Source organism: Hordeum vulgare, chromosome 1H (assembly GCF_904849725.1).
Source record: "Hordeum vulgare subsp. vulgare chromosome 1H, MorexV3_pseudomolecules_assembly, whole genome shotgun sequence".
Taxonomy (NCBI): Eukaryota; Viridiplantae; Streptophyta; class Magnoliopsida; order Poales; family Poaceae; genus Hordeum; species Hordeum vulgare.
This window is the reverse complement of record NC_058518.1, coordinates 254255159-254278765: the sequence shown is the minus strand read 5'-3', so window position 1 is coordinate 254278765 and position 23607 is coordinate 254255159. Positions and strand designations below refer to the sequence as shown.

The window sequence follows — 23607 nt, the reverse complement described above, 5'->3', positions numbered from 1 at the left end:
GAGAGGTGGCCGAGGTAGCAACTCTGTCGAGTGAAATTCATTCGACCAATAAAACAGGAGTCCAATCGGATATCGAAGGAAATTAGAAGATCAATGCACTTCGTAGAGGTGACGGGAACAGTGACCCTCATCCGCGGCAAAGCCTTCCGAGGTTTAGATCCACTCGGTTTGGCCGCCTTGGAAGGCTGACCCTCAGGCTCAGCAGCAACATCCCTGGCCCTCTTGGTGCTCCGAGCACTCGGGACCACGGGAGCAGTGGGCGGAGCACTCGAGGATGCCGGAGGGACTGAGGGAACTGCAGGTTCGTGTCGGCGCTTGGTCCGATGCTCTAGCTGCGGGGGTGGCGAGTCTTGCTCTTCGTCCTCCTCTTCCTCACTAGTCTCTTCCTCCGTCTCCCCGCTGTCGGGGACATACTCGGCGCTCTCCACGCTGCCCTCCTGGCTGCCCTCCTCCTCCTCCTCGGTCGGGTTTCCGTTCGAGACGGGAGAAAACCAGTTGGTCCACTTCTGCATAAAATACAGTCGGCGACATCAGACGTCACACAGAGATTCAAGCAAGCAATAAAACTAAGACAATTACGTGCACTCGACTAATGGCACTCACCTGATTCGGAGGAGGATTGTCCGCTCAGAAAGGCTTCACTCGCCGGGATCCTCTGGGGTTCTCGCAGGCGCCTGTGATCTGGAGCACCCACGACGCCACCTTCTCCTCAGTCGCGCCCACAACGATGGTCCGAGTGGAATCTTCGGGCCCCGTATAATGCCACATGGCGTGGTCGCGAGCCTGCAGAGGTTGGATGCGCCGACCGAGGAAAACCTCCGGCAAGTCTATGCCGGTGACCCCCTTCTGACGACATCTTCGAGTGCATCGACCAGAGGCTGGATGTCGTTCTTCTCCGCCTTCGTGAGCGCAAGCTGCTTAGGCGGAGCGGGTCGGTCTAAGCTAAAGGGAGGCAACCCTGTCGAGGCATTCGGACAGGCAACGTCTTGGCAGTAGAACCACGTCGACTGTCAGTTCCTAACCGACTCACTCAGCTGAAGGGCAGGATAACTACTCCGACTCTTTTTCTGGAAACCTAAGCCTCTGCAGAGCTGGAGAAGATGTGTTTTATCATCCGACTGGCTGAGTCGTTTGATAGTTTGGGATCTAGCGGAGAATATATGCTTGAACAACCCCCAATGGGGAGGACAGCCGATGAAGCACTCGCACAGAACTATGAAAGCAGAGAGATGGGCAATAGCATTCGGGGGAAAGTGGTGAAGCTGTGCCCCGAAGTGGTTCATAATGCCCTTGAAGAAAGGATGTGGGGGCAGAGAGAAACCTCGATAGACATGGCTGAGCAGCAGGACGCGCTCCCCCTCCCGGGGCGCCGGCTCGACCTCATTCTCCGCCGACAGCCTCCAAGACTTGTGCACGATCATCCCGTGCTCCACCAGCTGCAGCAGATCCCCCTCCGTCACCGTGGAGGGGAGGAAGTCGCCTTGGATCCACCCCGCCGGCAACGGCTGCTGCCGCCGCTGAGCAGGAGCCGCCGCCTTCCTCTTCTTCTTCCTCGCCTCCATCTTGCTGGTCTGACCCTTGGTCATGGCGGAAGCTGCGAATCTGCGGAGGGGAAGGAGGAGTGGGGAGGTTAGGTGCGCTGGAGGTGGCGAGAAGGACGAAGCAAAGGCAAAATATCCGGCGGGCGTAACAAAAAACCCTTGCCGCTGGGATTTAAGTAAGGTTCTGACTGGGTCGCTGGCAGGTGGCCCCGAAACCTTATCCCCCGACCGACCGCGGCGATATCAGTGGAGAGGATGAAGGAGCGAGAATCGAGGCGTCAGGCGCGACTCGAGCGTGCTGACGTCATCCCCGCTGAGCGCGCGGAAACCGAAATTTGAGGATCCCGGGAATTCTGCCGCTGTCAGTTGACTGGTCACGTCAAGAGATACCATGGAAGCACTCGGTTTTCGACAGTTTGTTCCATAAATACTTCCACTCGGATCGTTGGTCAGAGAAGATAAAATGGATCGAGGCAAGCAACGCTAAAGTCACATCCGTACCAGTCGGATCCTAACTTCAAGCATCGCTTCGTCGTTCCAACCCCAATCCATTCGGGGACTAATGATGGGGTTATAGTCCTAGGGTAGGGTCATAGGCCTGCCCTATAGGTCCTACCCAAGGACTACCCTTCATAAGGGACAAGGCCCTTAGTCAGTTCCGACTGAACTAAGAAGTTCCCATCATCCAGTCGGTAACAGATCTTCGACCATCCAGTCGGAGACGAGCATTCGGAGTATATCAACTAACCGACTGGATTCCACTCTGTGCATCGTAACCCCCCTGGGGGGAAACGGTAATACGTTTCCACACGCCTTTATTAGCATTTAAGACGCATTTTACATGTAACGTAGGCATTTATTCGCCACTACTCCACCCCTGTGCACCGAACCGTTGTGGAGGGCAGCGCACTCTATATAAGCCACCCTCTCCCACTGGTGCAGGGGTTAGCAACTCATTGTATTCGATATTCCACTCGACAACAAGCTCCCAGAGCACTGAGACGTAGGACTATTACCTCCACCGCAGAGGGGCCTGAACTCATACAACCTCGCCGTAGCTAAGGCTCTGCCCATCCTTTTCGTACCCTACACATCTACTTTCAGGCTTATACCCACGACAATGGCTAACCACATCATTGGGGTGGTTGGGAATATTATCCCTAGAGGTGGTGCCACGCACCTCTAGTATGAGGGATGGTACCCTGGTTATGGTGGAGGGTCGGGTCTTGATATCATCAACCTGAAATTCCTCCTTATATGCTTTGAGGCCATGTCTGGTATTAAGATCAACGTCGCCAAGAGTGAGGTTGGGGATTTAGGATACTCGGATGACGACCAATAGTGATTCGTGGACAAACTGAATTGCAGGTTCTCCTCCTTTCTCATTACGTACTTTGGGATGTCGATGTCTCATACGAGGGTACCCTTGAGTGAGTTCAACCCGCTTATGGTTCGATTGGCGTCTTGGTGAGAGCCAGGGTGCGGTTATTTTAAATCCAAAGGGAGTAAAACGTTGTTGTTGATTCATGTCTGTCCAGTATCCCCCTATATATGATAGGGTTGTATATCCTGTTTGAAATGGTAAAGATCTTTCCCGCTTCTTCTAGCGGGTGACTTATGCTCGATAGAAATACATATGGTCAAGTGGGCTAACATTTGTATGCCAAGTGACCTAGGAGAGTGAGGCATTCTTGTTCCATGTATCATGAGTGTGGCCCTTATGCTACGGTGGGTATGGGAAATCCTTCACGAAGATGGGGGTTTATGGTTGCAGCTTCTTCAAGTAAAGTATCTGTAGGGCCTGCCCCTCCATGTCTATGAAGTTAGGGAGGGATCTAAATTCTAGATGTCCATTAAGCGGATCAAGAATGAGACTCGTCCTGGTCCCTCTATCTCCATTCGCAATGGAGAAGGGACCCTCAGCTGGCTGGATCTGTGGGTGGACACGTATCCGTTGTGTAACGGAGTTCCTAAACTTCTTTGTTATCTGCTCGAATCCGATGGTGTTAGTTTCCATGGCTGCCCATAATGGCCATTGGAACATCTTGTTCTAACGGACATTTCAGCCCATGGAGACTGTTGAGTGGACTAACTTGTGGGCAACCCTCTCGTCAATGCTCTCGAACTATCCTGACATTGTATCCTCTCGGGGATCTTTTCGATTGACTCGGCATATCATGCCTTGTGTTGATAACCGTCTCTTTCCTGGACCTTTCGTTTGTGAAAAGCTGCCTTGGCACTAAAGATCAAAATCTTTGTTTGGGAATTGCTGCGGGATCGCCTCCCATCTGGGATGGAGGTGATCAAACGGCACAACCCTAGGGATGGGTTGTGCCCTCTATGTGTTGTTTCACAGATGAGGACACATATATTCTCATGTCCGACGGTTAGATTACTTTGGTGCTTTGTTCGTGAGGCTTTGGGCCCGACTGGGTGGCCCCTGGTTGAGTTCCTTCAAACTCGAGCCAACCATACCGAGAGAAGAATACACCTCGTGGCTTGTGTTTGCGGCGTTAGCTTGGACCCTATGAACAACACACAACAAGATGGTTACTGAGCGGGGCCTTCGGTTCTGTCTTCAAATTTCTCACATTTTTACAACACTGACACCTGTTATCCAGACACAGTGATCGTGACTAGCTTGGTTGCATGATGGACGCGATGATTGTTGCCGCATGCCGACTTGCTCCGTTGCAGGGCTCCTAAGCTACCGAACACTTGGCGGTATTTTTTCCCCTTTTCATTTGTTTTCTTGGTGTGTTTGTGTTATTACCTCAACACACCCTATTATTTTCTTTGTTGCACTTGAACTTGTTGTATAGACATGTTTGGACATGGAGTAAGCGTACCAATTTAAAGAAATGAAATGGAAACGTGAAGAAAACGTAAATTGCCTAAAAAGAGACCTATGCCAGAGGGCATGGGCAAGACTTGGGATAAAATCACTGTTCTGGCCTTTGTGGCAAACATGAGCACAAAATGAAGCCGGTTTGAAAACATTTCACGATCTAAGCCTTTTTGTAATACCACAAGCCGTGGCGTTGCTGCCCCACAACAAAACGCTAGACTAATGTGGCGTTTCAGACCACCACCAAAACGCCACTCCTCTGTGGCGTTGCTGTCCACGACCAAGACGCCACAGAGCCCCTGGCGTTTCTTCACAACAGAACCTCGTAGACAAAGGTTCTTGCCATGTTTCAATGGTGGGGTGAAACACCAACGTCTCTGGCGTTGTTGCCTATGGGTGAAACGCCACTGACCCTCTGGCGTTTATTCAGAACAGAACCTCGCAGACAAAGGTTCTTGCCACGTTTATGTGATGTTTTGCCACAACAAGCAACAAACTCACACATGGCAAGTTCATACTCAACAAACTCTCATATGGTGACATATTGACAGTATATACACAACAAATATTCACAGCAAACTCACACATGGCAAGTTCATAAATGATGAGACATGGATCATATTCGAACGACATCAATATTGCAAGTTCACATATGACAAATTCGAACATAAAGCAAGTTCACACATGACATAAATAGTTCATAGTTCAAACGACATAACACTTCACTTCCTTCCTCTCTTCGCAGGCATCTTGCCCTTAGTCACGTAGCCCTCTGGAGTGTTCTGCCAGCCAGGACGTCGGATGTTCCTTAAGCTAGCTCGACGTGTTTCTTCTGTCGACTGAGTAGGTTGAGTTAGATGCAGAGCGTCTTCCGTCTGCGAAGCCCCAAACTCTATGAAGTCTGGATTCGCGGCCTCGTTATCTGTCTCCTCTTCTTCTTCAACTTCCTCAGTGTGTGCTCGGCTCAAAGAAGCACGTGGTCGGCTGGAAGACGGACGAGCGAAAGAAGCACGTGGTCGTCTGGAAGACGAACGAGCGGTAGAAGCACGTGGTCGTACATCGGTGGATGAAACACCGTGGCAAGATAGTAAAGCGGCTAGTGTGCGGCATCGATTGGCGACCTTCTGCACAAGGAAAAGACTTTGACATGTTAATATGGTAAGAGAGCTACGGAAAATAAAACAACGGTTAACAAAGCATCTAACCTACAGAGTACTCCTAACAAGCTCGTTCGTTTCTGGACCTGGGGCACGGCCAAGCACCACGTTACTATCGTTGATACATCTCCATAGCTCCGTGCCCTGCATAAAACGCATGTGACAGACCACCCACGAATAAATGACACATGTTCATATTTGAAAGGAGGGACGTACCACTCGGTCATGGAGAGGGCCATAGTCAAGATGCGCTCCAACTGTCTCCCTAATAGAATTGTTGAATGCAGCATCAGCATCCTCACTTGGCAGTAAGTCCACGCAATCGGAACAAGTCCAAGCACCCTTGTGGATAACTCTATATTCTTTACGAATCCACTCCAGATGCCTTAAATATGTCGCCTCGTCAGTGTCGGGTGTTTGATCAGTTTCAACTCGAGCATTCCTCTAAGCATTCCATATGTCCACCCACATAATGTGATGCTCCTCCCAATTGATGACACTATTATTGTTTTGCCGGTTTGTCCTACAAAGCATTAGAATAATACATCAGTTCCATTTTCACGTGTTAGACATTGATCAACAGGTGATACAGAAAACTCACTTATGTAGCAACACACTTGTCTCGGCGTGATCCAGCGGACTGCGCTGTTGGACTCCGAACTGTTTTGAAACACGATGAAGAAGGTGCCACTCGATCGCAAAAAAACATATCATGGGGCACCGCACACGCCAAAGATACTGGTCACGAAGGCACATATTGCTCAGAGGAAACTGCCTAAGTACAGTGTACGACCTCCAATTGACCTACAACACAACAAGTCACTCATCCATGCACGAAAAAATTCAGAAAAGATGCTAAAGCATTTGGATAATTACCTGTTCATAAGTCAGCATGTCAAGCTCGCTTATGTATGTCTTGTACTGCCCCATAGCTGTGATACTCGACGATTGAACATTAGCCCATGTGTGTGCGATAGTGGGGTACCGCTCCTCATCCCCGTCAAAAGGGTACCTCCAAGGTTCTTCCGGAGGAAGAGTGAGGTTACGACCAACAGGTATACGCTCCCACATCCAAACCTGTAGGGCCCAAACGAAACCTCCAAGAGTGGACGTCGGCTTACTCCTCATACATGCTCCATCCAACTGCAGATTTAATAAAATGAAAATGCATCATATACCCATTTAATAAAATGAAAATGCATGATATTAAGCCGTACCTGACGATACAAGAAGGCTAGTGCCGCCGAACCCCAACTCCACTTAACATCCCAGTCACGAAGAGGATCCAAGAACATCCACGAGGCCGTGTCCCCCCGTGTCATCTGGAAACACCACTTGGGTCAAAAGGTTCCATAGGTAAGCCCTGGCGTACCACTCCACAACATCCGGACTAGCATCCATTGGACACTTGCAAAAATATTTCTGTATCCACGAGAACAACACACCAGATGGCCTAGGATCCTTCCTGGTTCCATGAGTCCACAACTCGGGTTCAACACCAACTAATGCTGCAACCCGTTGTCGCCACCCATCCGACCTAACCTTCCCTGTAAGAGCCCTGCCCTCGATCGGAAGCCCGGTGATCATAGCAATATCCTCCAAAGTTATGGTCATCTCACCAAAAGGAAGGTGAAAAGAGTGCGTCTCCGGCCTCCAACGGTCTGTAAGGGAGGTAAGGGCCGTGGCGTTCAACCATGGTCGTGTGCCTTTAAAGTTGAGCACAAACTGAAGAAGATCCATTCTTCTAAAATAAGACTCGTACCGAGGGTCATATAAGAAAGATTCATTCGGTTGTGCCCCCTCAACCGAAGTAGTGGAGGAACCTAAACAAACAAACGCATAATTTGTTACTTCTCTCAACTTGTCACAATATGAAAATCAACCAATATATAAAGATAATCATCAAGGCCCGGATAATTACCTTCCCTCTTTCCACTAGCACCGCACGATGCTTCTACTCGTAGAAATCATCAAGGCCCGGATATTTATCCGGCTGAAACATCCTAAATAATATGAACAAATACTTTTACAACATACATTCACCATCACACTTGAAAACTTAGGTTACACCTAGTGCCAAAACCTAGGTTACACCTAGTGTCAAAAAACTAAGCATTCACCATCACAAATTTGATTATACTAAACCTAGGCATTCACCATCACAAATTTCGATTTACTCCCTCCGTCCCAAAATTCTTGTCTTAGATTTGTTTAGATATGAATGTAGCAAAAAAAAAGCTTCACAAATACAAAGTTATTGCAAAAAGTAATTGGAGAGATTGGAGGAGCTTACCGGCCTCTTCGATTTGTCCCGAAGATCCGACAAAATGGTTGAGGGAGGAGGGAGATTGAAGGAGGGGGGTCGGGAGGAGGAGAGAGGACTTTTTCAAAGAAGCTCGCAGGGAAGAAAGAATGGCTGGTGGGCGATGGGCAGCCCGTGGCTGATATTGGCCCTAGAAACGCCATGGTGATTGGCATTTTGGTCGTGGACAACAACGGCACAGAGGACTAGCGTTTTGATGGTGGTCTGAAACGCCACATTAGTCTGGTGTTTTGTTGTGGGACGGCAACGCCACGGCTTGTGGCGTTTTAAAAAGGGTTAGATCGTGATTTTTTTTCAAACCGGTTTATTTTATGCTCATGTTTGCTAGACAGTGATTTTATCCCAAGACTTGACCTGCCATGCTGCTGCTGCAGTGGGAATCTCACTATTCAGCATGCGGCACCGAAGGAGTCCAAACTCCAAAGGGGTTCAGGCACAGCCATGTGATGGACATCTTGGCGAGAACAGAGAGGCTGAGGCAGATTCTTTTTTCTTTCGAAATAAAGCAGATTCTGTAATTTTACGTGTCATTTTCTTCAACACGTGGCTACGAGATTAGACCAAACAAGACACCCTGGCCCACTAAAAAAAGGGCTTCTATTTTCTGTGACGAGATCAGACTGTAGGAGAACACATCAGTTACTTATGGGATGCAAAACAAGGGGGGTGGCTGGTTGCACTCACAGCGTCAGGTGCTGCTGCTCCACTAGACCCAAATCACTCTCTGGCTTGCGCTGCTAGACTGCCACATTCCAATATTTCTTGTGGTGACTGCCTTGAGTGTTATCTGGGAAGGATGGATGCATCAGCTGCAGCAAGAAATCAGTTCAGAGTTTAGCTGATAGCCAAGAAAGCTGTGTTCAAGCAGTTCAACGGCGGTGCTGCAGAGAAGAAGGCCAAGTAAGCCAGTTGCACAAACATGTTGCAGCCGTGGATCTCTTTCATGGACTCATATCTTGCTTCATCCTTTTCAGCCGGACAATCTCTCATTTCCAGGGCATGCATCTTCACGAGCAGGACAACATTGGGAACAGTTGAAGGTAGTGCATGAAGAACACATAACTCCAGTTTTCTCTAGATGGTTGATGCAACTGTTGGCTTTTAAACGTGCGTATGCAGCTGTACAGGCGTGGCTACGCGATTCTTGCTTCGGACGGCTATTTGATGAAATTTGCGTAACTAGCGACATGAATAAAACTGATCGATGGATTTGATGGCTAAAGGCCTGTGTCGTGCCTTTGCTTTGTATTGCTTTTCGTTTTTCTGGTTTTACAATCAACACCCCTAGGGTGTCTTTTATACACGTCCACAAGGGACTATGAAAATAGACTAGGACTAGAAATCCTAATACTACTAGGACTCGGTTTGGCTTTCTTTCCTAATCCTAAAGAAACAACATGATTAACTTCTACATTCACCTCCTTAATCTTGTTGCTTGACTTCACTTCTTGCACTCCGACTTTCCTCCTCATCTCGATGAACTTCTGTCGACCGAGGGACTTGGTGAAAATATCGGCAAGTTGGTCTTTCGTGTTCACATGTTGAACCTCGATCAACCCTTCTTCAATGCACTTCCGGATATGGTGGAACCGGGTATCTATGTGCTTGCTCCTTTCGTGATGAACCGGATTTTTTGCACAACGAGATTGCAGCTTGGTTATCGATCTTCAGTGACACCTTCTGCACCTCCCGCTTTGCAAGAATAGCTAAGAGTCTTCTCAGCCAAACTGCTTGACAAGCCGCCGTGCTTGCCGCTATGTATTCTGCCTCGCATGAAGACAGTGCAACCACCTTTTGCTTCTGAGAATTCCAGCTAATCGGATTCGGGCCAAGGTAGAAAACCATGCCCGTTGTGCTCTTTCGGTCATCAACATCACCTGCCATGTCGCTATCTGAATATCCACGAAGGATCAATCCTTCCTTTCCCTTTTTGTACGTGCAATGGTGCCTTTCACATAGCGTAGAATTTGATTGACCGCGCTCATGTGCTCGGTTGTCGGATTCTCCATGAAACGACTCACGATCCCGACTGAATAAGCCAAGTCAGATCGGGTATGCACCAAATATCTTAGGCTGCTCACAACGCTTCGATACATTGTGGTGTCCACCGGCGGATTTGAGCTACGCTTGCCCAACTTGTGACGTTCGTCCATTGGAACTTGTGTTTCGTAGCAATCTGACATAGCACACTTTTCCAATAACTTGACCGCATAAGCCGATTGACATAGGGAAATCTCTCCGGAGCTTTGCTTCACTTCGATGCCCAAGTAATAGCTGAGTAATCCCAGATCACTCATGCTAAACTTGTTCTTCATTTGCGCCTTGAAACGTTCAATTTCTTGTACGCTATCTCTGGTGATAATCAGATCGTCGACATAAACTCCAACTAGCAGGTTTGAGCCTTTGGAGTTCTTTGTATAGACTGCGTGCTCGAGGGGACATCTCTTGAACCCGAGCGAGACCAGACTTCGGTCTAACTTTCAGTTCCAAGCTCTTGGCGCTTGCTTCAATCCGTAAAGTGCCTTCTTGAGTTTGTAAACTTTCTCTTCTTCGCCTTTCTTCTCGTAGCCGAGGGGTTGTTCCACGTACACTTCTTCTGTGAGATCGCCGTTGAGGAAAGCGGATTTAACATCCATATGATGAACCTTCCAATCCTCTTGTGCTGCCAAAGCTAGGAGCACTCTCACCGTCTCGATTCGAGCAACCGGTGCAAGCACCTCATCATAGTCAACTCCTTGACGTTGTACGTAGCCCTTTGCAACGAGTCTTGCCTTGTACTTCACAATGGCACCCTCCGTGTCCTTCTTTAACTTGTAAACCCACTTCAAACCTATCGTCTTTTGGTTTGGAGGTCGGGTTACCAAAGTCCACGTGCCATTGCTCTCAATTGCCTTCATCTCCTCATCCATGGCGTGCGTCCAGCTAGGACTTTTGCTCGCCTCTACGAAGTTCGCTGGCTCCTCAACTCCGAACAGACATAGTCCGGAGTACTCGAGCGTAACTGGCTTTGTGTACTTGTAGACTTTCTTGAGGGTCTTGTAGCGACGAGGCCCTGAGGAGTCCGTTGTGGCTTGCGAAGGAGGCGACACAAATTGTGTCGGTGTTGATGCACTTGAGGAAGACGGCTGAGACCCTGGTGTGTCATCGACATCCGTGTCGTCGGCGTAGTCGTCGTGACCGTGACCATCATCTTGATTGTCGTCGTCACTATGCGCCTCGTTGTCGATGTTGTCGTCGAGATCTCCGCCTGTGTCGTGCGCGGCGTTGTCGCTATCTCCTTGCGACCTAAGCGTGTTGTCGTCGGTGTCGGCACCATGATGATCACTATCATTGTGGTCACCTTGGTTGGGCGTCTTGCCAACCACCTGGACATCCTCCCCTGCATCATCATCAGTTGGAAATTCAACTGCAAATATGTTACTGTTTGGAGCATCGTCGGCTGCGGCGCTCCAATTCCACGCTTGGTTTTCTTCAAACACGACGTCGCGTGAAATCCGTAGACGCTTGGTTTGTGGATCGTAGAAACGGTATGCCTTGGTGCCAGAACTGCTCTCGTATCCGATGAACACCATCTTGGTGCTACGATCGGCAAGCTTTGAGAGGTGCGGCTCCGCCGTCTTCACATGTGCCACGCACCGAATGTCCGTAGATGAGACATATTCGGCTTACGTCCGTAAATTGCTTCATACGGAGTCTTGCCGATCACCGCCTTCGTTGGAGCCCGGTTGAGAAGATAGACCGCCGTCGAGACAGCTTCTCCCCAAAAAGTCCCCGGCAGGTTCTTGCTCTTGAGTAAACTCCTTGCCATGTCAACGACGGTTCGATTACGCCTTTCAACGACCCCATTCTGCTGCAGCGTGTAAGATGCCGTGAGGAACCTCTTTATGCCAATCTTCTCGCAGTAGTCGTTGAACTCATTCGACGTAAACTCTCCGCCGCGATCTGTCCGTAGAGCGCGAACCTTCAGCTTGTGTTCCATCTCTGTTGCAGCCTTCAACTTCTTGAACGCTTCAAACGCCTCATCTTTAGACCGTAGGAGAATGACCCACATATATCTCGAGTAGTCGTCTACCACAAGGAAGAAATACTTCTTTCCAGCGTGAGTTGCCGGGGTGATAGGGCCACATAGATCACCATGGAGCAGCTCGAGTGCATCACTTGCACGATAGGTAGACTGAGCAGGGAATGGCCTGCGATGCTGTTTTCCAACCAAGCACCCGTCACATACTCGATCAACATGGTCGATAACTGGCATCCCGGATACCATCTCCATCTTTGACATCTTCTTCAAGGCGTAGAAGTTAACGTGTCCAAATCTAGCATGCCATAACCACGAATCATCATCACTCTTGGCGAGCCAACACTCCGGTTGAGATTGATCAAGGTTGAGGATATATAGCCTATTCCGTGTGCGATTAACACGAGCTAGCACGTTTCGGAGGTTGTCGAAGATCGTCATCACTCCGCTCTCGATATTCACCTTGCATCCATTCTCGTCAAGCTTCCCAATAGAGATGATGTTGTTGCGCAGCCGTGGGATGTAGTACACTCCGGTGAGTATGCGATGTTCGCCTGTGAGACCCTCAAAGAGGACAGATCCTTGCCCGCAAATCTCCACAGCTGAACCATCACCGAACTTGACCGAGCCTTCAACATCGTATTCCAGCTCGAGGAATTTCTCCTTGCACCCCGTCATGTGGTTACTGGCACCCGTGTCGAGATACCACGACACGTTCTGATCACTGGATAACTTTGGTGTCACTTTTTCCTCATGAAGTAGCACCTTCCGGCTTGGTTTCACAACCACCGTTTCCAACCACCGTTTCAGCGAGATCACAAACTTCGGCCATCAGAAGACCTGGACCTTCATCTTCCTGCTTTGCCAAATTTGCCTTGATCTCCCGCTTGTTAGGCTTTGGACAATCCTTCGCAAAGTGACCCATCTTATTGCAGTTATAGCACTTGACCTCGGACAAGTCCAAGTTCTGTGGTTTCTGCTCTTTAGATTGGCCCGCCTTACCACGACCTTGTGGTTTGCCTTTTCCGGTTTGTCCATCGTCCTTCGTGTTGCTTGAGCCTTCGCCACCGTCACGCCTTCCTTTGCTACTTGTGCCTCCCAATCTGCGCGCGAGTACATGAGTTGGTCACTACCTCCTCCTTTGCCTTTTCGACAGCCACGAGCATTCTCTTCCCACGTCCGCAGGCGTCCGATCGCCTCCGTTATGGTCATGTCGTCGATGTCGTAAAGCTGCTCGAGCGTGCCGATGATGTACGTGAATTTGTCAGTCACTGAACTGAAAAATTTCTCCACAATCTCGGTCTCCTCGAGCTTTGCACCAAGCGCGCGGATCTCTCCCACCAAAGTAGTAAGACGCATGGCATAGTCGTTCACCGATTCAGTTTCCTCCATCTGCAACTTGTGAAATTGGCGCTTCAGCACTTGTGCCCGTGCCTTGGTGACCTGATCTTCTCCGATCCTCATCTCCTTGAGTGCGTTCCACGCCTCTCTTGCCGTCTCGAACTCCGCCAATGTCATCAGCACGGAATCCGGCACGGACTGGGCTATGGCGGCCATGGCACCTTCGTCGGACTCGTCATCGACGTCGTCGTCCGTGATTGCCTGCCACACTCGGAGGGTTCGGAGAATAATCTTCATCTTCACCGCCCACACGCCGTAGTTGGCGTCGGTGACCATCGGGTACTGGATGGGGATGTTGCGATGCGCCTGGATGTTGGCGCCGCTCGTTCCTCCACCACTGGTTGCTGACTTGACGCCCTTCTTCACCTTGTCGCCGTTCTTGTTCGCCTTAGCACCGCCGCTGCCGGACTTGACCGACTCAGCGTCGCTGTCCGTCATCATAGATTGTAGATCGTCGAGGCTCTAGATACCAATTGTTGGCTTTTGAACATGCGTATGCAGCTGTACAGGCGTGGCTACGCGATTCTTGCTTCGGACGGCTACTTGACGGAATTTGCGTAACTAGCGACACGAATAAAACTGATCGATGGATTTGATGGCTAAAGGCCCGTGTCGTGCCTTTGCTTTGTATTGCTTTTCGTTTTTCTGGTTTTACAATCAACACCCCTAGGGTGTCTTTTATACACGTCCACAAGGGACTACGAAAATAGACTAGGACTAGGAATCCTAATACTACTAGGACTCGGTTTGGCTTTCTTTCCTAATCCTAAAGAGACAACATGATTAACTTCTACAGCAACCGTCATGCACTGCTAGCCAAATAGGAGTAGTTCACTTGCTCAGAGTTTTGGGTTGCTTCTTCTTCTTAGTTTCTTTTTTCCCCTTGGGTTAGAGAGTTTAGATGTGTGGTCCTTCTCTGCTTTGCTATTTCGTCCGTACGGTCTTGTGTCTTCTTTACGCTCTTGTGGATAATAAGCCTAAGGGTTATTACAGATCTTTCGTCGATGGACCTGAATAGCATGTCATTTCGTGCGGCCCAGATCTTTCACAGAGAGGTTAGTAGAACCAAAGGCCACATATTAGCCAGCATGTCATGTGGCAGTGTTGTGCCCCCATAGCTCATCGACGTCCTCGGATATACGTGAAATACCCAAGCGTTGCCAAACTCTATCAGCTAGAGGGCATGAAATGAAGAGGTGGGATGTGTCTTCACATTGCTCATGGCACCGAGGGTACACATTGTTGGTGATGATGATGTGCTTGTGTGCGAGGTTGGCTTGGGTGTCGAGCACCGAGGGCACACATCGTTTCTGAAGAGTAGCCAGGCAAAGACTTAAGTTTTCTAGGCACCTGTCGAGCTCCGGCTGTCTTAACCAAATGATTGGAGCGTTCCTGTCGACCTCCGGTTGTCTTAACCAGAAATGACACGCATTTTGATGTGTGTTCAAGAAAAAGAAAAAAAAATGGAGTTTGAATCCAGGATCATAGAAAAGAACTGATCTCAAACTATGATCTACAAATAGGCAATAGCTTAGTGCGTCTGCATTATGCTATCCGTCCACATGCATCACCAATTACAGACTGGCTGCCTATTCTGCACCAAAGCTTTGTGCTAAAGTGGCGAATAGGCATCCTAGTTCATTTGCTACCCTCTTGTATATTCACCTGGAATATTTAACTGCTACTGCTGCTGTCCCATACGGCACAACAACAGATCGGTCAATTGCACAGCTCCCTACACCACACCGCACTTGATGACAGTGATCCAGGCCAACCAAGTATGATCTCTGGTAACCAAGGCCTGAACACCATCCTTCTATGCCTTATTCACTGATCATGGCAAAATGATGGCAAACCGCAGCCTGGACTTAGCTGAAACCAATACCGCATTGTCACAGAATCTTCCTTTCCCTTGCCTGTCGAGGAAGACTCAACACAAAAGACAATATGACAGCAAAATCCTGAACAAATGACAGCTGCCTGTGACAAGTGCCTGGCACTAGAATCAATGCATCACATTGCTCTTCATTTGCAAGAACACATAATGGGTCTGGCGTTGCAAGCAGTCATTATTATCTACTTGGTTGAACAGGTGAAGGAAAAACTCCTTCCAAAGCCTGGGCAGTATGTTTTGTTGCATGCGCCCCTGTTATGTGCCAAGCTCACAACAACAGGGTCTATAACGACATAGCAACTCTGGGTTACTGCCGGCGCAAAGAAGCTAGGGAACATCATTGTGCACGAGTACTTGTCATGACGTATTTGTGAGTGCTTGAAAAATACTCTAAACTCTACTCTCCCTTATTTAATTGAAGAGGCAAATCTTTTGCCTCTGCAAAAAAAAAAAAAAACAAACTGCTCCGCAACCTGCTTCATATGATTGCACTTGTCAGGTTGGAGAAGACAACGACCGCAGAAGGAGATGCTGGACGCGGCGTGCCGGGAGGTGAGGCGATGAAACAGCCCTAGCTACGCCGCATACTGAATCGGGGAATTCAGGACATCGATGACAAGCGCGAAGAGCATCAGGGATAGGTGGTCACACTGACGGAGTCCACAAGCATGCGAGACAGGGTGACCTAGGACGCCATTGATGAGGACATGGGTAGCAAGTAAAATAGTGATCCACTCGCGCCAACTTGTCCCAAAATCCAGATGCACAAGGGTCTCGAGAAGGAATAGCTAGGAGACCGAGTCAAAGGCCCTGGGCGATGTCAAGCTTGAGCATCATACGAGGGACCTTGAAGTTGTGAAGTATCCGTACGGTTTGCTACACCAACAAGAAGTTTTCATGAATGCTGCGGCCGGAGATGAGTTGAAGCTCGGTGTATCCCCTCCTCGACATTCATGGCGGGAGGATGTGCAAGGCGAATCTTGTTGCTTGGCGGGTGTGGGTTGTGTTGTGATCCGTGTGGCATCGTGTTTGTATCGTGTAGCCTCTTGGCGTTGTATCGGCCATCTTTGGCCTCTTCTTCTATGATATTGATACACCTTTCCGCGGGTGTATCCTTGAAAAAAGAATGCACCTTGGTTCACTGAAACCATGAGACCAATGTGCAAGGCAAGCCGAAGGAAGAGGGCTTTGATGAAAAGCTTCGCGAGAATGTCGATGAGGCTAAGGGGCCGACAGTCAAAGAAGGACTAGGCATCGGCACGCTTGGGGAGGAGGGTGATGTACATCTCGTTAGGTTTTTGGAAACCTCGCACATTGAGGGAGTAAAATGTAACGCCCCGGACACAACTGACGGTTACCGACCGTTACTCCAGGCGGGACCTAGACTGACCTCACAGATCAACACTATTCACTTTGTCCTCACTCATGCATACCTGGGACCAACTTCTAGTGGATCACCCATCCTGAAATTGCTTCAAGCTAAGCATGCTTAAATTTGGAGTTCTTACTGAATGGGCACCCAGAAAAGAAGAGATTCCTTATTGATATGAATAGTCTATCATCCCTATTAAGTCAGGCTATCACATACACCCGCACTCAAAGGAACCAATGTCCTCGTCGGCCCACAAGAACATTCCCTTTTGGCACATGCATGTGCTTCCAGTCTAGCACATGCGCCATGTCGTGTGCCACTACGGCCACAAACGTCATGCACAACATGACCGCACAGCTTTCGGGCAAACATTCGTGTATCTGCGAGGGTCGGCTCTGATGTCAACTTGTAACGCCTCGGACACACTCGCCGATTACTGGCCGTTACTCCTGACGGGGTCTAGACTGGACCCACAAATCAACACTAGTCTTTCCCGCGCACTTTGTCCTCACCCGTGCACACCTGGGACCAACTTCCCAGTGTGCCACCCATCCTGAAATTGCTCCAAGCTAAGCATGCTTAAATTTCAAGTTCTTTCTGAAAGGTCACCCGGAAAAGAAGAAATTGCTCATTGATACGAGTAGTCTATCATCCCTATTAAGCCAGGCTATCACACATAATTTGTCGAACATGTCGCAAATGTCGTCCTTAACAATGTCCCAGTAGCTCCGAAGGGACTCGAAGGTGAAGCCATCAGGCCCCGACGCCTTGTCGGTAGGAGCTTCTCCGTGTCATTGGTATCGCCCCGGATGCGCACTAGCATCGCCAAATGCTCGGCTATCCCGATCCGTTGCACACGTCGACGTCATCCTCAACGACCTCGCCTGCTCCATCCCTGCCTTTCCAGTGCAATACCTTGGCCTCCCCCTCTCGATCTGCAAGCTCCCCTCAGCGCTGCTCTCCCTCGTGGATAGGCTGGAGAAAAAAAAATTCCACGTGGCATACCTTGATGCTCTACCTTGAAGACCACCTTTCTCTGGTCCGCCATGTGTTCTTTGCCATGCCCACTCAATTTCTCCTTGCCATTGACTTCAATAAGTCTGATTTTGGCGCGAGTTAATCGGGTGATCCGAGGCTTCCTTTGGGCAATGGATGCTCGTGGAGGGCAATGTGAGGTGAGCTGGCCGCGCGGTCACCCTCTCCCGCTTGGTGGGCTCGGTGTCTATGACCTCCATTACTCCGGCCTTGTCCTACGCGCCAGATGGATCTGGCTGCAGCGCACTGCGCCTGGAGCCATCTTCCAGATGGAAGCTTGTCAATGGCATGTCCTGCCGATTCTGGACCGACCATTCGGTGGATGGTCGCTGCATCGCTGAGATTGCGTCGCTCGTCTACGCATTGGTTCCCAGGCGACACCGCAAGCAGCAAACCGTGTGCGAGGGGCTGCACCTGCATGCCTAGGTTGCGACATTCAGGGCGCTCCCTGCCCTGCGGCCTTGGTACAGCATGTTAACCTCTCGCGTCTGCTGCGGCAGACACCCCTCTCCCCGACTCCGGACCGACTGTTTTCGCGCTGGACGGACTCCGGCAACTACTCGGCTGCCTCCTGCTACCCCGCCTTGTTCCAAGGCTCGATTGAAGATCCCAATTGGCGCCTCACCTGGAAGATCTGGGCCCACATCCATATTAAGGTCTTTGTGTGCCTCACCCTGCAGGATCTCTGCTGGACTGCCGATGGTCTGGCCAGACGCAGCCTTCCTCACACGTCCCTCTGTCTGCTCTGCGACCAGGAGCCTGTCGGGTGCTCCTTCTCACGTCAGATGTGGTACGAGGTCATCTTGTGGTGCCAGCCCCGTATACCAGGTTCCAGACTTGGTAGCTCAGCACCTGTTCTGCCGCGTCTCCAGCCTCTCGTAAAGGGCTCTCCTTGCTGCTATTTCTAGCCGCTTAGCTCCTTTGGAAACAACGCAACAGCTACATCTTCGGTGGCATAGTGCCATCCGTGCATCGACTGCTCAACCTCCTCAAGGAAGAGGCTCGCCATGGTCTGCGGCTGGCGCTACTGGCTTGGCCAACATCATTCCCGGGTACTACCTCTGTACCATAATATATGACGTTTTAGCAGCTCACATGAACTGCTAAAACGTCATATATTATGGTACGGAGGGAGTAGTTCACATGTGGTAGACTGGTACTGTGGCCTTCCGCTTTTTTCGAAACCCCCTATTTCTCCCTTTCCTTCCCTTCCCGTGCATGATCTCTTCGTGGATCCTCACCTGGGCACCGTGCGATTCACTACCTTCTATATCAATAAAAGATACGCAAGCTCTGTTTATTCGCGAAAAGAAGATTTGATTGTAGAAGAGCTGCGCACCTGGGTGCCACGTACCCATCAGGATGATGCAGCTATTTTTGAATTGGGAATCAAAGTTCACATAGCTCTAGTACTAGTTCCTTTCACAAGCCTTGAGCCTGTTTATCTTAACAATTTAAAAATAGCTGCCCTCGTGCAACAATTGAAGAACAAATGACTGAAGCAGACAAGTAGGCAAAAACATGGGTTTAATTTGAATTTTATGGCCATCTTCAACACTACTTTAAATTGTTGCCAACTTCAGCAGGACTTAACTTGATGTGCTGACTTTTATATATAATCAAGTCAGCTGCTGGATGTTTATTATAGTTTTGAAAGAGTTGCGTTAACTAACTCATTTTGCTGTTTGGCCTCATATATTTTATAAAAAGAACTGTGAGTTATTATATCGAGCTCAGAAGACCATTCATGCACCTTACATACTTTTGCTTATCTAGCACATTATTCTGCTTTGGTCAATCTAACGAATTCTCACTTGTGTGCAGGCGAGCAATTGCCAACAGGGACCAACACAACTAGAGCCAGTCAAAAGAATTATTAGAAAGTTTGTGTGGAAGAAAAGTATGACCAGAACTCAGGAAGAGCAGAAAGAGTAGGAATACCAGTATAATTTACGATCACTACAAAATCTATCGGAAGAACAATATGCTCATGGGCTGCAGAAGAGGTCCAAACAAAAATAAATTGTAGACAGTGCCAAGTGTTAAGGGCAAACGAGGACTCGATATTGAAAAAAATCATGTACTGGACTAGATATTGAAAAAATCATGAAGGGCAAAATCAATCTAACGAATCAACAGATGCTGGACTCGATATTGAAACAATCATGCACCTGCCTATATTGCCGAGTGTTAAGGGCAAATTCAAACTATCAGCCAGCACAAGTGACAGAATCATCAGTTGTAGACAGTGCAATAATGGCTGACCGGATGATGAAACGAAGACGATGGGATGAATTAACAAGAACAGCACGAATGAAGAGGAAAGCACAAATTCAACTCAAGAAGAGCAGAAAACGTGCTAGAACCAATAATGGTGAAATAGGCAAGGATGATAATTCTAATGCCAGTAAGATATGGAACTTCGGGAGGCCAACATACATCTGCCAACACTGCAATGCACTTATGTGGCATGAAGAAAGAGTACAAGCTTGCGGACGAACAAAGCCAACATTTGGGATATGCTGCAAAAGAGGACAGGTTACCTTGCCATCATTGAAAGAACCGCCACCATACCTTACGCATTTATTGACAAGAGATGGAGGGGAAAGATCAGCAAACTACAGAAAACACATTAGGTCTTACAACTCCATGTTTGCATTCACATCAATGGGGGGGACTTTAGATAAGAAAATAAATAAAGAACGTGGACCTTATGTTTTCCGAATGAATGGACAGAATCGCCATCAGATAGGCACCCTGCTACCTCAAGAAGGAAATAAGCCTCGTTTCCAGCAGTTGTATATCTATGACACAAATAATGAGATCCAGAACAGGGTGGAAGCATCAAGATCTGGTAAACGTGATGTCTCACTAGATGAAACAATTGTCAATGGCCTACTAAGCATGCTCGACAACAACAACACACTAGCACAATCATTTCGAATGGCAAGAGATAGATTTAAAGAAGGTGACTACAACAACTTCACTCTTCGTTTACTTGGCAACAGGGATCAAGATGGAAGGAAAGATAACATGCCATCAACATCAGAAGTTGCTGCGCTGATAGTCAAAGATCCAACCCAAAAACATTATGGGCGTGACCTTGTTCTCGAGTACAAAGATATGAAACCTAAAAGGATTTCAGAAATCCATCCAAAATTCATGGCCATGCAGTACCCGTTGCTCTTCCCATATGGAGAAGATGGTTATAGACTTGGAATCAAATACAACGAAAAGAAAGGTGTAAGTAACAAGAAATATATCACCATGCTGGAATACTATGCATACCATCTCCAACAGCGCCCAGGTCAGTCAATGTTGCTGCTAACATGTGGAAATCTATCAATGCAGTTCATGGTAGATGTCTATACATGCATCGAACAGTCTAGGCTCAATTGGGTAAGAAAAAATCAAGGAAAGTTAAGGACAGAACTTTATGATGGACTACAGGACGCATTCAGAAAAGGAGACACACTAGCAGAGCAAGTAGGGAGGAGAATAGTACTCCCAGCAAGTTTCACAGGAAGTCCTCGAAACATAGAGCAGAACTACCAAGATGTGATGGCAATATGCCGTTGGGCTGGATATCCTGACTTGTTCGTAACATTCACATGCAACCCTAATTGGCCTGAGATTCAGTTGATGCTAAATGAAGCCGGGAACCAGAAACCAGCAGAACGACCTGATATTGCAGTTCGAGTGTTCATGATAAAACTAAAAGAGCTCATGTTTGATATAAAAAGTAAACAGCATTTCGGGAAGACTAAAGCAGGTAAGTATTAGTAAATCATCACTTACCAGTAATACATGTTTGCACTTTTTTATGACTGGTAATTTACTGATATAACTTTTTAAAATGCAGTCATCTTCACAATAGAATTCCAGAAGAGAGGACGCCCACATGCCCATATACTAATATTCCTTGATGGAAAAGAGAAAGGGAAGCGTCTCAAGCCCTCACAAACAGATGAAATTATATGTGCTGAAATCCCGGATAAGGACAGGGATCCAGAAACATTTGAAGCTGTCAAGAATTTTATGATGCACGGACCATGTGGAGAGGCAAATCCAAAGTCACCCTGCATGGAAAAACATATGTGCAGTAACTACTTTCCAAAAGAATTTTGCGATGAGACGGTCGTTGATGAAGACAACTTCCCAAGGTACAGGAGACGAGATAATGGCCGCCAGATAGATAAGGGAGGAGTCAAATTGAACAATGGATTTGTTGTACCATACAACAAGCATCTCCTGGTAAAATTCCAAGCACACATAAATGTGGAGTTGTGTGATCGATATATGCCAATCAAATACCTCTTTAAGGATATCCGTCAAGGAGATAACCAAGCAACAGCAATGGTTGAAGAAACAGACAAATCAAAAAACAATGATGAGATTAAAATGTACCTTAGATGCAGATACATAACAGCAACTGAAGCATGCTGGCGAATATTCAAGTTTCCTCTACAGTACCAGCAACCATCTGTTCAGAGGCTATTGTTCCATGAGGAGAACAAGCAACAAGTCATTTTTCCTGACTCAACAAACCTAGAAGAAATAATACAGCGCCCAAGATCAAGTATCACTATGTTTACTGAGTGGATGGAGACAAATAAAATACACAAAGATGCGAGAGAATTAACATATTTAGAGTTTCCTACAAGATGGACATGGGATAAGAAAAAACAGAAGTGGACAAGGCGGAGAGCAGGAAGGAACATTGGCAGGATATACAATGCTCATCCTGCAAGCGGAGAAAGGTACTATCTCAGAGTTCTCCTCAACACTGCAAAGGGTTGCATGACATTTGAAGACATCAGGACTGTCAACGGAATCGTGCACTCGTCATACAAATCTGCATGTCACGCGCTAGGATTTCTTGAGGACGACAAGGAGTGGACTGAGTGCATCAAGGAAGCATCAGAATGGGCATCTGGGGTGCAACTACGCCAATTGTTTGCAACTATTTTGTGCTACTGTGAGGTTACTGACCCAGGGATGTTATGGGAATCCAACTGGGAGACACTCTCTAAAGACATACAGCACACACCAAGCTGGATCACAAATTTTCCACACCCCTTCACTCCTTCACACAACAGAAAATGCACTTTAACAGAAATTGAGAAGCAAATGGGACAAGCTGGAAGATCATTAAAGAATTACCCTGGAATAGAGCTAGCAAACATGTCCGAGTTAAATGAAATCGAGAACAGGCTTATAAATGAAGAAATGAACTATGATAAAGACAAGTTGAAGGCTGAACACGTGCAAATAGTGAAAAAACTAAATTTAGATCAGAAGAAGGCCTTCGATGCAATAATAGAATCAGCAGATCAATCATTAGGGAAAATAATATTCGTGGATGGCTATGGAGGGACAGGTAAGACATACCTTTGGAAAGCTATCACTACAAGGCTAAGATCGGAGGGAAAAATCGTACTCGCAGTTGCATCTTCTGGCATCGCAACGCTTCTGCTTCAAGGAGGTAGAACAGCACACTCAGCATTCAATATTCCAATCAACCTGGTAGGTCAATCTACATGCTATATCAATCAAGGTTCTGAGGTGGCTAATCTATTAGTGAAGACGTCACTAATACTATGGGACGAAGCTCCAATGGCAAACAAAAAATGCTTTGAAGCACTTGACAAGAGTCTAAGAGATGTGCTCAGGTTCACCAATGAGAACAGTTGCAACAAGCCCTTCGGCGGCATGACAGTTGTTCTAGGAGGGGACTTCCCACAAATCCTCCCGGTTGTGCCAAAGGGAAGAAGGGAGCACACCATAAGTGCAACAATCAAATGCTCATACCTCTGGCAATATTTCAAGGTATTCAAGCTTACTAAAAATATGCGTCTCAATTCTTTGTCCAATGATCAAGCAGAGAAGCAGAAGACTGCAGAATTTGCGGAATGGATACTAAAAATCGGCAATGGAGATGCATGTTTATTAGATCAAAAGGAGTATGTAACTATCCCCAGTGACCTTCTGCTACAAAGCGGAGATGATCCGAAAACA

The 23607-nt window shown here is 47.9% G+C and overlaps 1 protein-coding gene and 1 long non-coding RNA gene across 3 annotated transcripts; one reads left to right on the top strand and one right to left on the bottom strand.

Moving 5' to 3' along the window:
- Positions 1 to 4957: 4957 nt before the first annotated feature.
- On the bottom strand, positions 4958 to 7134 carry LOC123430241. The gene is made up of 6 exons (XR_006622903.1): positions 6764 to 7134; positions 6423 to 6689; positions 6148 to 6350; positions 5763 to 6069; positions 5595 to 5690; positions 4958 to 5513 (listed from the first exon to the last, which is right to left on the bottom strand). It is a non-coding gene; the product is annotated as an uncharacterized LOC123430241 (long non-coding RNA).
- A 337-nt stretch (positions 7135 to 7471) lies between these two features.
- On the top strand, positions 7472 to 21990 carry LOC123430224. Of its 2 annotated transcripts, XM_045114112.1 has the most exons (3): positions 7472 to 8769; positions 8844 to 8909; positions 19414 to 21990. In XM_045114112.1, exon 3 carries the CDS (start codon positions 19696 to 19698, stop codon positions 21370 to 21372), a length of 1677 nt encoding a protein of 558 aa, XP_044970047.1. In that variant the 5' UTR covers positions 7472 to 8769; positions 8844 to 8909; positions 19414 to 19695; the 3' UTR covers positions 21373 to 21990. The 2 variants fall into 2 exon arrangements, with proteins under 2 accessions (XP_044970047.1, XP_044970043.1); XM_045114108.1 differs by having other exon boundaries at positions 7472 to 8909.
- The last annotated feature ends 1617 nt before the right edge of the window (positions 21991 to 23607 follow it).